We start from the raw sequence: 13,642 nt of genomic DNA on the forward strand, positions 1-13,642 counted from the left end.
ATGAGGGTAATAAGGAGGAACATACCCATAGTGTGAGCCCTAGTGATCTCAACAACCAGCCTATGGAGGAGCTGGATAACTAGAAAAAAAAGTAGGACAAGGAAATGGAAATAGAGCTAAACAAGGATAAGGAGGATACGAGCATGGAAAAGGATAGAGCTGGTGATGAGATGAATACTAGTATGCTTATCTTGGATAAGCTTAAGAACTAAACTGATGCTCATCTAGGTTTCGATAGATGGGTTTATGAAAGAATTAATAAAATGGAAAAAAGGCTAAACATCAGGAAGAGTAGGGACAGAAAGGTGAAAGCAACCTAGAGAAATGGAAAAAGGAAATGGACGAAAAGTTGGAGAAGCTGGAAGTTCAGATCAGGAAGCCGGAGGAAGGGAAGGCGGCCATGAAGAACTTCTTGATTTTGATTCTAGAGATCCTCAACTCTACAACCAGGAACATGGAGGAAATAGGCAAATACCTTGATGGTGCTAGCCCTACCAAGTCTATTATGAACTTTTATGGTGAAGAGGCTGCTACTGAGGCTGGGAATGTGGATAGTGCTCTTGTAGGTGCAACTAAAAGGACCAGAGCGACCTTGAAAAAGGCTACCTCGGCTTTGTCAAAGGAAATCCCAATTCTCATGGAGAATATCAAAGAAATGCAAGGGATTAGCGAGAAATTGGCTAATGCCCTGAAAAAACATAATGTAATTTGTCTTTTTTCTATTTTTGCTGCTTGTTGCTAGTAGTGTTGGAATTTTGTGATGGCTTTTGTCCAGTACTTTGCTGGGTTTTTCACTGTGTGTCCAGTTTAGTTTCTTAATGCTTTTATCTTTTATGGTTCCTTTGTAAATGGTTTTAGGCTCCCTTCAAAACTTGAATTTTCCGTAATCAAAAACTCATATTAAAGCAAATGTGAACTTCATTCTAAAAGGACAATTGTCATAATTCATAATAAAAAGTATTAGGATAGAGGTTGAAAATTACCATATGTCATACTCTGATAAAAATAATACACTTATTTACTTCTCTATCCTCAATAATAATGGTTGTGCTTCTGTAATTACCTTGAATTCACAAACAACATTTTGTACCACTTTCAAATTAATCCAATCTATCTTCAAATCACGATCAAACCAAGATCAAATAATAGATAGAAATCAACCTTATAACCTATTCAATTCTTTAATCATAGTATTTAATGATTATATGCCCTAAAAATATACAAGTTATCATAACACAAATAGTGATCATAATCATTTCAATATGGAAGAGAAATCCTATTAGATGGCACAATCCACTCCTCCAATCTTCTCCTACGATGACAATTTTGTTGGAATTCAATCTTCAAACAATAACTATCCTTGATTTACAGTGTGTGTGCTCTATGAACTTCCTTTTGATAGCGGTTGTGCCTAATAAATTTTGCAATCTCCTCTTTGGAAAATTATTTTAGATAATTAATTTAAAAACAATCTGAAAAACTCAACTCTCTTTCTGAATAAGATTTGAATTTATTACAAAAACAATCCTTTGCTTCCACAGATCTGTAAACCCCTCTATGATCACTGAACTATCTACCAAAGGAAGCAACTTATAATCCTTGAACGATCCTTCCTTCTTTTCAACTGGCAAAAATGATTCAAATAAATCTTCTTTCATACCACATGAAGATGTGTAGAGGTGTACAAAGAAAAAGAAACTCCAATATGCTACAACACACAAAAAAGTAATTTTTATTGGAAAAACTTTATTTTGTTTTACTTTACTAAAAAATGATTTACATTAGCCTCTTATATAGAGGACAATATAAGTTTAGAAGATTTTGGAGATAACTAACTTAGCCAACATAATAATAAAAATAATTATACATCACAATGAGGATTCTAGAAACATCTAGAATATAGTAGAAATTAAGTTTATATTTCTATCAATAGGCTCAGCTCCGAGGGAAGGTATATCATTATAAACTAAAAGGAATTTTTAGAAATCATTTTAAAAGTATACTTTCTCTAGATTGGATTAGAAACATATAATTTAACATAGAAAAAATAGAAGCAAGATCAAAATGCATCCCACATCAAGCAAATGAAGATAATTTTTTATCGAGTTTTGGAGAGTAAAGCTTACAACACACCATATCGTACTACTATTTATAATCAACATAACCATTAAATAGAAGAAGCAGAAAGTGAAATAAACATGGAGGAATATTATTAGAGAAATGTAGTGGAGGGAGAAACATTGTGGATGGATCTATTCGTAGGTAAGAGGGGCAGTAAACTTTAGTACTATCTCATTGACTATGTTGGAAATGGTCTCTATGAGGGCATGACCTTGGGCATTGTGGAATACCCCACTGCCTCCCACCACTGTGACCTCCCTCTTTGGTAATGCAATGTTGTCTTTGCCTCAGAATTCAATGCTACTTTCTTTGTATTTTAACCCTTTAAATTTGGTTGTAAAAGCGAGCAATAGCATCTTGGGATCTTCATCTTCTACAGGACTAAGCAAGTGATAATAATATCCCCCCCCTTTTCCAAGAATGACAGATAAGTGGGGATCTTTGTCTTCTATTGGGTTGTCCTTAATCACAATAACATTAGTCATCAGGATACCCAAGGTCCCTCCTAGAGGATTCATGGGATTTAGACTACCATTAATAATATTTGTGTTGGGAAAAGAGTTCTAGGTATGTGCAGGATCATGAGGGGCCAAAAGTGGCGATATTCTTACTAAAGTTCTTATTGATGGCTGATTGAAAAATATCCATAGCTTTCAAACAATATCACATTTTTTGAATCCAAAAAATGCACCACATTCTATGCTTCGTATACTATAGGATTAAAAAATTAAAAAATTGAATTTCATAAAGTTTTGACCAAGTTATGGCTGTGAGACATACAAGAATTTTATATTTTTAAAAAGTTGCAGTAAAAAAACATAATTAATTATTTATTTTAAAGAAAAATACAAATAAATATCTTACATCTGGACACGAGTCTTCTACTTAAATCTAAAATTTTATTAAAAATTATTAAGATCCGACTGTGATTAGGGTGGTCAAACATACATTTTTTTGTCAAATAGATTTATTTGCTTGAAAAACAAAGCTAGTAGCTTAGAAACTACATTCAATTTGCTACAAATTTTATTCTTAGATATTTTTGAAATAATGTTGGTAACTTATTCAAAAGTTTATGTCAATTTTCCTAGATTTTTTTCTGGTTGTCATTGCCACTTAATGGCCTTTTTGGCCCACCATGATCTTGCACATACCCTTCTAAAGGCCTAAGCTAGGACCATTAATGCCAAGGGAAGGAATGAGTGAGCATATGTCCTACACTCCTCCATTTACATTATTCGGTGGAATAGTTGATTCCACTCCAAGAGGATTTTGAGGATTTAGCCCATCGTTAATAATATTTGTGTTGGGAAAGGATTTTTGAAAGCCTAATCTAGGAGCATTAATTCCAAGGCTAGGAATGAGTGAGCCTATGCCTTGCACTCCTCCGTTGGTGGAAGAGATGGTCACTTGGTCAAAGAAAGGAGAATTGTTGATGGCTCCACTTTGAATGGTCAATGGGAGAGGACTGTTACCATTCCCACTAGCTCATACAACAACCCAAGTATTTCTTGATAGGAACTGTAGTAAATTGTTTACATTTCCCATGCAAATTATTTTATTTTATGACTCTTGCATTTCTATTTTTTTCACCAATCTAAATATTCCTTATATTTGTTTGTGCTTTCAAAATCATTCATCTTTATATCATGTTATGCCTAGATTAGTTAGGGGCAAGGTCATCTTCTCAGTTTGGGAGTAATTTGTGTAATTTTAGTATAATTTTGATATTTTTCATCAATTAGTTGCTATTTGAATTTAAGATACTTTTATGATTTATTATTAAGATATTAGTTAAAGCTATTTTATTAAATTTTTTCAAAATTTTCAAGTTAGAATTTAGAATGATTTATTTTTGTATTATTAAATTCTTATATTTCAGTTATATCAAAATCTAAAAATTATATTTAAAATGTGTTTAAATTATATTTGTAACTAGGAAAATAGGGGAAAGCATCAAAGCAATTAAATTAGCCAACCACAAAGCTAAAATGTTATGAAATAGATCCTAATACATTCAATAGATGTATGGAAATTAAACACTTAAAATTGATGGAAAAATGATGGTAAAACTGACAATGTAAGGATACTCAAAGTGTGATTGAAAGTGAAGAATAAAGGAGTCCAATTTATAGAAAAAATGGGGATTGACTGGATGGCCAAGATTGATCTGAGACTAAAAATAATCAACATACAAGATTAAGTGCACAATAGAGTTGTCATTCACGGAAGGATGAAGATAGAAGATGAGAAGATATTATGAAAATAAATAATAAAATATTTAACTATCTTCTCATAAATATCAAATTAGCAAGTTGAAAAGAAACAAGAAAATTCTAATAATTAAAAAGTATTAAATACCTTCATTCAAAAAAATAAAATAGAAGAATTAAAAATAAATTAAATATCCTCTCACAAAAAGTAGATTTTTGAAGATGCATACCTCATTTTTGAATTTAAAATTAAGATTAATGAGATATTGCCAAAAAGATTGATTTTTGAAAATCAAGGAAAAATATTAGTTTCCAAATCTGGAAATTAGGAGGATTTTATGAAAAGATTTAATAATTAAAAATATTAAATATTTCCATATAAGAGGATAAAATAGAAGAATAAAAAATTAAGAAAATAAGGAAATAAAGATGAATGAATAAATAAAATTTATTAATTATACTTATTTGGAGGAAGATAAATATGATGAATTAATAAAAATGATTTATTAATTTATTGCTCATATTTATGAATTAGTTAATTAAATACAATGAATTTATTTAATTAATGGACAAAGGGGACAAATAAATAAATTATGAAATTTATTTATTTAGGACTTAGAAGAATTGTTAGTAAAAGGGGGGTTTAATTAATTAAGTAAACCTAAGAGGCACTATGTGCATGATATGTTAAAAAAATAGGAGATAAAGGTGTTGATCATTTTTTAGTGTCTACAATATTTTTATGATAAATATTTTTAAATAATGCTTGTAATGATTATTTTAAATATTTGTACAAATTTACAAACTATATATATATATATATATATGATAAACTTATAAGGCACTGAGAGGGGGGTATGAATCAGTGCAAGCAAAAACAATATGAATCTATTCACCAACTAAAACAAATTAAAACTTAACGAGCATAAGAGGAATATCACCACATAAGCTAATGCCCAATAAAACAAATTTCACATAACACAAGAGATTTATACGGGGAAACCCAAAAGGGAAGAACTACGGTGGGAGTTAACACCCACAAGATTCACTATTTGTAGAATAGAAAACTTGACCGGTTAAGGTCTTACAAATATGCCTTGTTAGGAGCAGACCCAATTAGGAGTCACCTAGTTAAGGGATTTTCTATGATGATCCCCATTAGAAGATTTGATCTATTAGGATCAACCCCACGAGAGGATTTAAGACTCTGATATAGAGCTACCCTGCTAGGGGATTTACAAATTAAGGCCTATTAGGACCTACCCTGTTAGGGGATTTTACTGCTACAAACTTTTAGGAAAACAACAGTCAAATGATCTTCATGTAACACCTATGTGTCTGATAAGATCTTCTTTAGATCCTTAAAACTTTAACTACCCATCAATATAGAACTTCACTAATCACTGCACAATCAAATTCACATCCTTTGCTAATGATCTCACACTCTTACATACACACACGGACTTGATACCTCATCACACTTTTTATAAACATCTCTTAGTCGGCTACAACCTTGGAACAATTTCCTAGGTTCAATGAATCTATACATTTTTACATTACATGTCTTACTTATGTCGGCCACCGACATGAGAAATAAACAACTAGACAAAACATGTATTGTTTTATTGATTTAACACTACCAGTTAAGAGTTCATCAAAATGCCTACTCTATCATACCTAAAAAATTTTGCCAACTTGTCCCATTACTCGATCCACAATCCATTATTTGATTCTCTATTCCAACATATTTTTTCACAATAATTTCTTAGCCCACATAGGGTACAAGGATGTAAATCCCAACATTTGTATTTCATATGTCCTTTCATATTACAATGTGAACACTGCACACTTTGCATGCTCTACATTCTTTCTGTTGATTTGGTTAAACGTAGAACACCTGTATCATTACCTATCATATACCCTATACCTTCATATTTGGGCCTCATTATTGGCTCAATTGGATCCTTCATTCCTTGTTCATTTTTACCCAACCATCTTCCTTTATAACCAATTTTCTCCATTATTTTCCAACTAACATTATCTTAAAAACAACCTTTGTCATCACAAATCACACTTGGAGATTTACCATCCTCAACTGAAAAAAAATTAGCTACATCATCCATATCAAATGAATACTAATCACTTGTATCACATGCGGCATCACACACCGAAGATTTTGACATTAGATTCTTTTCTATTTTTTTTCAACAATTGTAAGAGTTCTTCCAAATCTTCATTCTTCTTTTATACTTCATCAAACAACTTTATTTTTTCCTTAAATTCTCTATTTTCTTTTATATTAATATCATTTTAACTTAATTTCTCATAAATATCTTTTCTCAATTGCTTTGTAGTTTCTATCAATTCTAAATTATACTTTTTGACTTTCAACAATTCTTCCTTCAATAGATCCTTCTCACATATTAAACTTAAATTTTATTTCTTTACTTTTTTCCTATCTTGCCCATTCATAAATGGTTGAAACTTTACCTGATGCTATTGCTTGTATAATTGATAGTTATTCCTCTTTGCTCAGATCTGCCTTTCTTCAACTTTCTTCAACTAAAGCTTCTCCTTGTCTTCTACACATAGCTTCCTTTTATTTTTGCAATCAACACTTAATACACATGATACATTCTTGCATGCTTCTTTACATCAATTGATCTCAATTTACTATAATTATTTCTTTCATCCAAACTGCAAATTTCATTCAATGATCTTCTTTGACGATGCCATCAAAAATATTCTTTAGGAGTGCTCTCAAAATAAACACATGCAACAAACAAGATCAAGAAAGAATGCACCAAAAATCTTGAAGTCTATGTTTTGATTCTCCTTCAACTCATGCAAATCGGCCTTCTATCATTGATTATTTCTCTAATGAATTCGTACCACTCTTTCTCTCATTTCGAGCAGAGCTACAACCTTAAATCCATAGCTCATCCTTATTGCACACTGATTACAATCCAAGATTGACCATTTGTTACCTTGCACACTAATTACCTCTTTTTTTCTCAACAGCTATACTCTTCTCTTAACAATGATATCAAATACAATCCTTTCTAAGAATGGCAATGTTCTCCTTAGTCTCTTAGTTCAACCTCGCTCTAATACCACTTGTGGGAGGTGGATGGAGCAAAAACACTCACAAATTTAACAATTTCAATCACACAAAGATTATCACAGAAAATAATAAACACAAAAATTAATATTTACACATAGAGGTTATATTGTGTTGCAGCACCCAAAACATATTTTTATTGCTTGCAAAAATCAAATTACATCTGCCTCTTTTATAGAGGATTTCAGAAAATTCTAGAATGAAAAATATTGTATATAACAGTCAGTTTTGCATGACTGATGGAAATAACAAATTGTTTGAATGATTGGCTAACTGCTAGGTTGAATGGTGGAATTAAAGGCTCACTGTTGGAGCTGTAAAGAGCACTTGCATGGTGGACTTAGAAGTTGACGGTTTAAATGCAGCATGCATGCTTGCGGAGTAACTAGAGATGGAACTTGGTTGGCTTTGCATATTAATCCTTTTCATGCATATACTACTGCATGGTCGGTGCATGATCTTTCTTGCATGCAGAAGAAATTATCGATACTTCCAATAGGTTTTATGTGAATGATGAGGTAATTCCCCTCCAAATATGTAATGTATTTTTATATAAATTTGAGCTAGATAGTTATACCAATAAGAGTAATATCTCATGCTATCTATGTTCAATCATGACCTAACTTTATAAATTATAGTTAAATTTGTAAAGAAATCAAGTGCCTTTAGGTGTCTTCCAATACCATGTAGTAGTAGTTAGATAATACAAGTTAAATATTGTTTACTAATTAGAAGAGAGTTTATGCATGTGTTAAATATATATCAATTAGAAACATGCATATTTTCTAAGTTCTAAATGATGTTATTATAATAAAATAGGGCAATGTGCAGCAACAACTACATTTCTTATTAGAGTAAACAAATCTGAAGAAAATCAATGGTCTAAGTTACCATGCAACGGATTTGATAAAGTACATAATTGTTTGGAATTATTCAAAATCTAATTTAAAAAGACAAATGTAATCCAATTCATGTTGAATACTCCACAAAACACATCAATTACCTTAGAAAAGTACAATAGCCAATTACACTTAGAATGATTTCTAATTAAAAAGATAGTCTAAAGAAAGAAAAAAATAACCTTTTTATTCTTACTTTTCTAATAATTGTTTTTCCTTAAATATTAAGAAATATGAAATTGAAAAAGATTATTAATTACAATATTATTTTTTCTTATAAAAAAATTCTTAAATGTAATATTAGACAAATAAAAAAAATACTAAATTTCTACCGTCTATAATATTATATTATATTGAATATTTCTAGATGTAATTAAATGATACTTCTAATATCAGCGCAATATATGACAATCAGATTGAACAAATAGATGAAAAAAATATGTCGGTAAAAAAATCATATTGAAACCAACAAAATGAAATTAAAAATTCAAGGGCATGTATGTTCGGCCACCTCAAAGCCAACGTAGAAAAGAATGAAAAACATTAAAAATAGCTCAATAAGATGAAAATGGACGTGAAACTTCGGAAAGACCGGTAAACAGACAACTAAATAATAGGAAATTTAGATATTGTGGGATTTCATGTTCTCCATAGGAAATAACGGCAAGGGAAAACATTACCGGCCTGCGACACATTTATTGCAATAAGAGGGCATCTTCTAAGCATTGCATATCACAATATGGCAAATTTCTTTTCATTCTTCTTCTTCTTTTTCTTATTCTCTGGCACTCTCCAATTGCGAGCAGATGCTCACCCTCTCTGGAGTGAATATTTCTAGATACATAATTAAATGATACTTCTAATATCAGCAATATGACAATCAGATTGAAATGGTGCTGTATGGAAACGCTAAACACTGTCTCATTACGGAGCATCACATCCATTTATTTTACTGCAAGCACAGAATGCGGGTGGGTAACTTATAACGAATGGATTCCCTTATGAATTAACTCAGGCTCTTCTCACGCTCTCGCCAATTTCACTTCCCACTTTCACTTCATTATCTCTGACATAAATGGCAGACCGTCCGGGGGTGGACTGACCTTTTTCATGGCTCCTTTTGACTGGGAGCCGACTGTAGATCCCAGTTGTCAATCGCTTGGTCTCTTTAATCAGACATATGACGAAAATATCTCCAATCAAATTGTCGCTGTGGAGTTTGATACGTTCCAGAATTTTCCCTTCGATATGGACGACAACCATGTGGGAATCGATGTCAATAGCGTTGTTTCCAAGATGAACACATCTGTGAGCCCGCGTTTTCTCAATAATGGCCTCCCATGGGACGCATGGGTGGATTATGATGGCGTAGCTAAGAAGCTTCAACTATATCTTGTGTCTTCAGACGACCCTGCCGTTTCTTTTGGAAAGCCCACAACACCAATCTTGTCGTATGATATAGACCTCAGTCAGTTTCTTCCTCAGAACATCACCATTGGCTTCTCTGCTTCTCCTGAGTTAGATTTCATGGAGTCTCACTAGATCTTTAATTGGGAGTTTTCTTATCAATATTCATGGGAAATCAACGCACAGCCAAAAAATCCAGTGCACCAGACAAATAAGAGAAGAAATGCTATTCCGCTGTTTGTTACAGTTTGAGTGGCAGTGGGTGTGACATCAATGGTCGGTTTGATACTGCTCTTGGCCCGGCGGCGACATGGTAACACCAACAAATTGAAAAGCAGAGAGCTAGACAAACACTGTGCTCAAGGCCCTCGTAAGTTCTCCTACGCTGTCCTCCGCGCTGCGACGAAGAACTTCAGCAACGATCGAACGCTTGGAAAAGGAGGCTTCGGACAAGTCTACAAAGGCATCTTGTCTGCTTCAAAAGAGACTGTGGCAGTGAAAAGAATATCTCATGGCGCCAAAAAAGGGCAACAGAAATATATCTCAGAAGTGAATATATTATCTAAGCTAAGGCACCGGAACCTTGTGCAGCTCCATGGATGGTGTCATGAGAAGGGTCGCCTGCTTCTTGTCTACGAATTTCTACCGAATGGAAGTCTGAACATATATTTATTTGGGGAGCAGAAGAAAGGTGATTTGAATTGGGATAAAAGATATAGCATTACATCTGACATAGCCTCTGCCCTTTTGTATCTCCATGAAGAATGGGATGAGAGTGTTATGAACAGAGATGTTGGATGGAGAATTCACAGCAAAGCTAGGAGATTTTGGCCTGGCAAGAATGGTGGAAGGTGGGCGTGCAGTCTCTGACACAACAGTGGTGGCAGGCAAATTTGGATATATTGCATTTGAATATGTGGTTACCAAAAAGGTAAGCTTAGAATCAGACATCTTTAGCTTTGGAGCAGTGTGTCTAGAAATTGCATGCGGGAGGAAGGTTATCGACTGGACCCTGGATGACCATCATTGGAGATTAGTCGAATGGGTTTGGGACTTGTATGGAAAGGGAAAGATTTTGGAAGCCGCAGATTCAAAGCTGGGTAGAAATTTCAACGGTGAGGAGATGGAAAGGGTGCTGTTAGTGGGTTGTTGTGCTCTCACCCGGATCCGAAAGCCAGACTGAGCACAAGATAGGTGGTCGATATCCTGAAATTGAAAGCTCCACTCCCTCCTCTTCCTCCGACTTATCCAGAAACTGTGTACACTACCTCTCATGGTCCTGTCTTTGCTTTATCATCCACGTCTGATGGAACATTTTGTACTGCGGAGAGCACCTCCAAAATTGAGAGTACCTAAACAATATTTATATCCCATTTAATAATCATGCTCATCACAATTTGCCAAGGATGCAATTTGTGGTCTTCGTATCTATTATAAGTAGAAGCTGCAAGGGATATGCCCATAAGAAATTGGAGGAAAAATATAAATAAATTCAATATTGCATGATGAAGTATACAAAAGTATACATCTATACACATGTAACATTGTACATTATTTTTAATACAGTTAGTTTCTTTTGAACAAGTGGCATCTAGTTTGGATCAATAAATATTACATAAGAGTGTCTTTCTATTGGCAAGTCCTTTTCTAAAGTCACAATTCAATGCATTGAAACACCTTAGAAATCCTTAATTTTAAATTTTAAGTTACATAATGAGATATATTAAAGTATAGATATATATAGATTTATCAATGTATAAAATAATTTGGTACAACTTTTTTGCTGGATATCTTCATTAGTTTGAAACAATTGGATTGCTTTGAATAATTAGCAACAAATTTGGACCATCAAAGCAACATAAGACTTTCAATAAAACTACAACAATCAAAGGTGTTCCTACATCATAAGTTTAATTATTCCCTTTAATCTTTAGACATAACATTCATCTCATCGTCTTTATAATTATATTTATAAAATCAAATCAAATTTCAACTTTTTTGGGGGAAAGCTAAGAATAATTCTAATTCCAAACTCGATTATATTCAATACACTCTACAAGAATGTTATTCTTCATCTAATAGCCAATTTTATTCTTGGTTGTGGACTAGGAATAAGATTAACTTGATATAAAGATACTCCAATTGGAATTGATATGTTTTAAGATAATGATTTTTCATTATATAATCTAAAAATTAATAGAAGCAACAGAAAATGACGTTGGGTACATATCAATTTATTAGCTGATTTTAAGAAAGAGATATCATATGTTATGAGGAGAAATGTTACGGGTTTGAAAATACCTAAATATTCAATTCTTAATATGCATCTAGATATTAAAGTTAAGAAAAAAGGCTATGTACAATTAGTTGAATTCTTAAATTAAGACAAGGAAAACACATGAATCATGGTGTGTTCTTAATATTCTAATATCAGCGTTCGTTTAGTGGTATTCCTATATGTCACCCACCCAAGTTGGGAGAAATTTTACATTCATAATAGTGTATATCTATTAACTGATATAAGCCTCATTTCACCAGCATAATTTGTTATTGTTATTAACAATAGCAAGACATATGATAACCAAACTTATTCCAAACAATAGGTAAGGATAGTTTCCTTATGATTATATGAATTTCATCTTGTGAAAGGCACAATGCTCTTTTAATAAATTTTAATTCAATCAAAAACTCCCCCAACTCAAGATTTTGCAATGCTTATTTTGAAATATTTTGTTTGAATTGAAATAATTTTACTCACATATGATACCTTCATAATAGAAATCTACAATAGTTCTACTATTCTAAGGATGAATTATGAAGTACAATCTAAATTTCTAATAAATAAAATTCATGCAATCAAATCGAAAAATTACAATTTAATAAATACCTTATCAAAATTATAAGAAAAATAATCTTCCTTCAAATGACCAACAGATAGTACCAGAAAATAGTTAAACATTTATGAAAGCCATTCTTAGAAATCAATGACCTAGAAAATCATTACCCTTAAATTAGGGATCCCTAAAAATCTGTATCCTAAATTAAAGATCCCACTTATCTTCTAGTGGTTTTTCTTGATATACCCTTTCTAGCACACCTACCATGATAAGTGGTGCAGCAGCACCTAAGAGATCAACAAACCAAATGAAGCCAATGAAGATAATGAAGACATTAGGAGATGAGAGGATGATGAACAAGATCAATTATTCCATATTAAAGCCTATTATGGCTTTTGGCAATTCAAAATGTATCAAGTTGGATAAAATTGTCAAAGTTGCAAATTTGTCCTAAAGGACCCAAAATTTGAATGTAATAGGGTTAGATGAGTTTTTATGTTTTGAATAAATGTAATAAGGCCTGAAAGGTCCAAAAATGTCAATTAGGAGTGTCAATTTATTGCTAAGATGAATAATGTAATATTTGAAATTCAAAATGCAATGGCTTGTTAGTAAAATGGTGGGAATTAGTTTTTAGGGAGTTTTAACCCAAACTAATCCTCAAAACCAACTGGAAATGGTTGGGGAAGTTATTATAAGGCTATATAAACCTTTTTCAATGCCTTGCACAGACATGGGAACTTGTGTATAGACTGGAGCAGCAAAAAGGCAATAAAATTCATATTTTCAAGCAATTTTAAGGAGTTTTTGGTATCATTTTGTTCATTCTTTGATTGAAAATGTCATTGTGATTCATTGAAGGACATATTTACATATTAGTTTCCTTTATTGAATTCTTGGTCGAGGGTTTTGTATCAAACTCCATTAATTTGCTGACTGCCCTAACAATTTGTGAGGTTTTCTTTCAAGTTTTGATAGGATTAACATGAAAATCATCATTCCATGAGTGTTTCAGGCCTAATACTCATGGAATGATCTGTTTCT

The 13,642-nt window shown here is 32.4% G+C and overlaps 1 protein-coding gene and 1 pseudogene across 1 annotated transcript; both read left to right on the forward strand.

Annotated features, from left to right (window-relative positions):
* Positions 1 to 337: 337 nt before the first annotated feature.
* LOC131860295 (L-type lectin-domain containing receptor kinase V.9-like) lies at positions 338 to 9,896 on the forward strand. The gene is made up of 2 exons (XM_059214688.1): positions 338 to 566; positions 9,370 to 9,896. The coding sequence occupies exons 1-2, from the start codon at positions 338 to 340 to the stop codon at positions 9,894 to 9,896; spliced, it is 756 nt and encodes a 251-aa protein (XP_059070671.1).
* A 138-nt stretch (positions 9,897 to 10,034) lies between these two features.
* Positions 10,035 to 10,944, forward strand: LOC131860296 (L-type lectin-domain containing receptor kinase IX.1-like; annotated as a pseudogene).
* Positions 10,945 to 13,642: the final 2,698 nt, after the last annotated feature.

Source organism: Cryptomeria japonica, chromosome 11 (genome assembly GCF_030272615.1).
Source record: "Cryptomeria japonica chromosome 11, Sugi_1.0, whole genome shotgun sequence".
In the NCBI taxonomy this organism is placed as follows: Eukaryota; Viridiplantae; Streptophyta; class Pinopsida; order Cupressales; family Cupressaceae; genus Cryptomeria; species Cryptomeria japonica.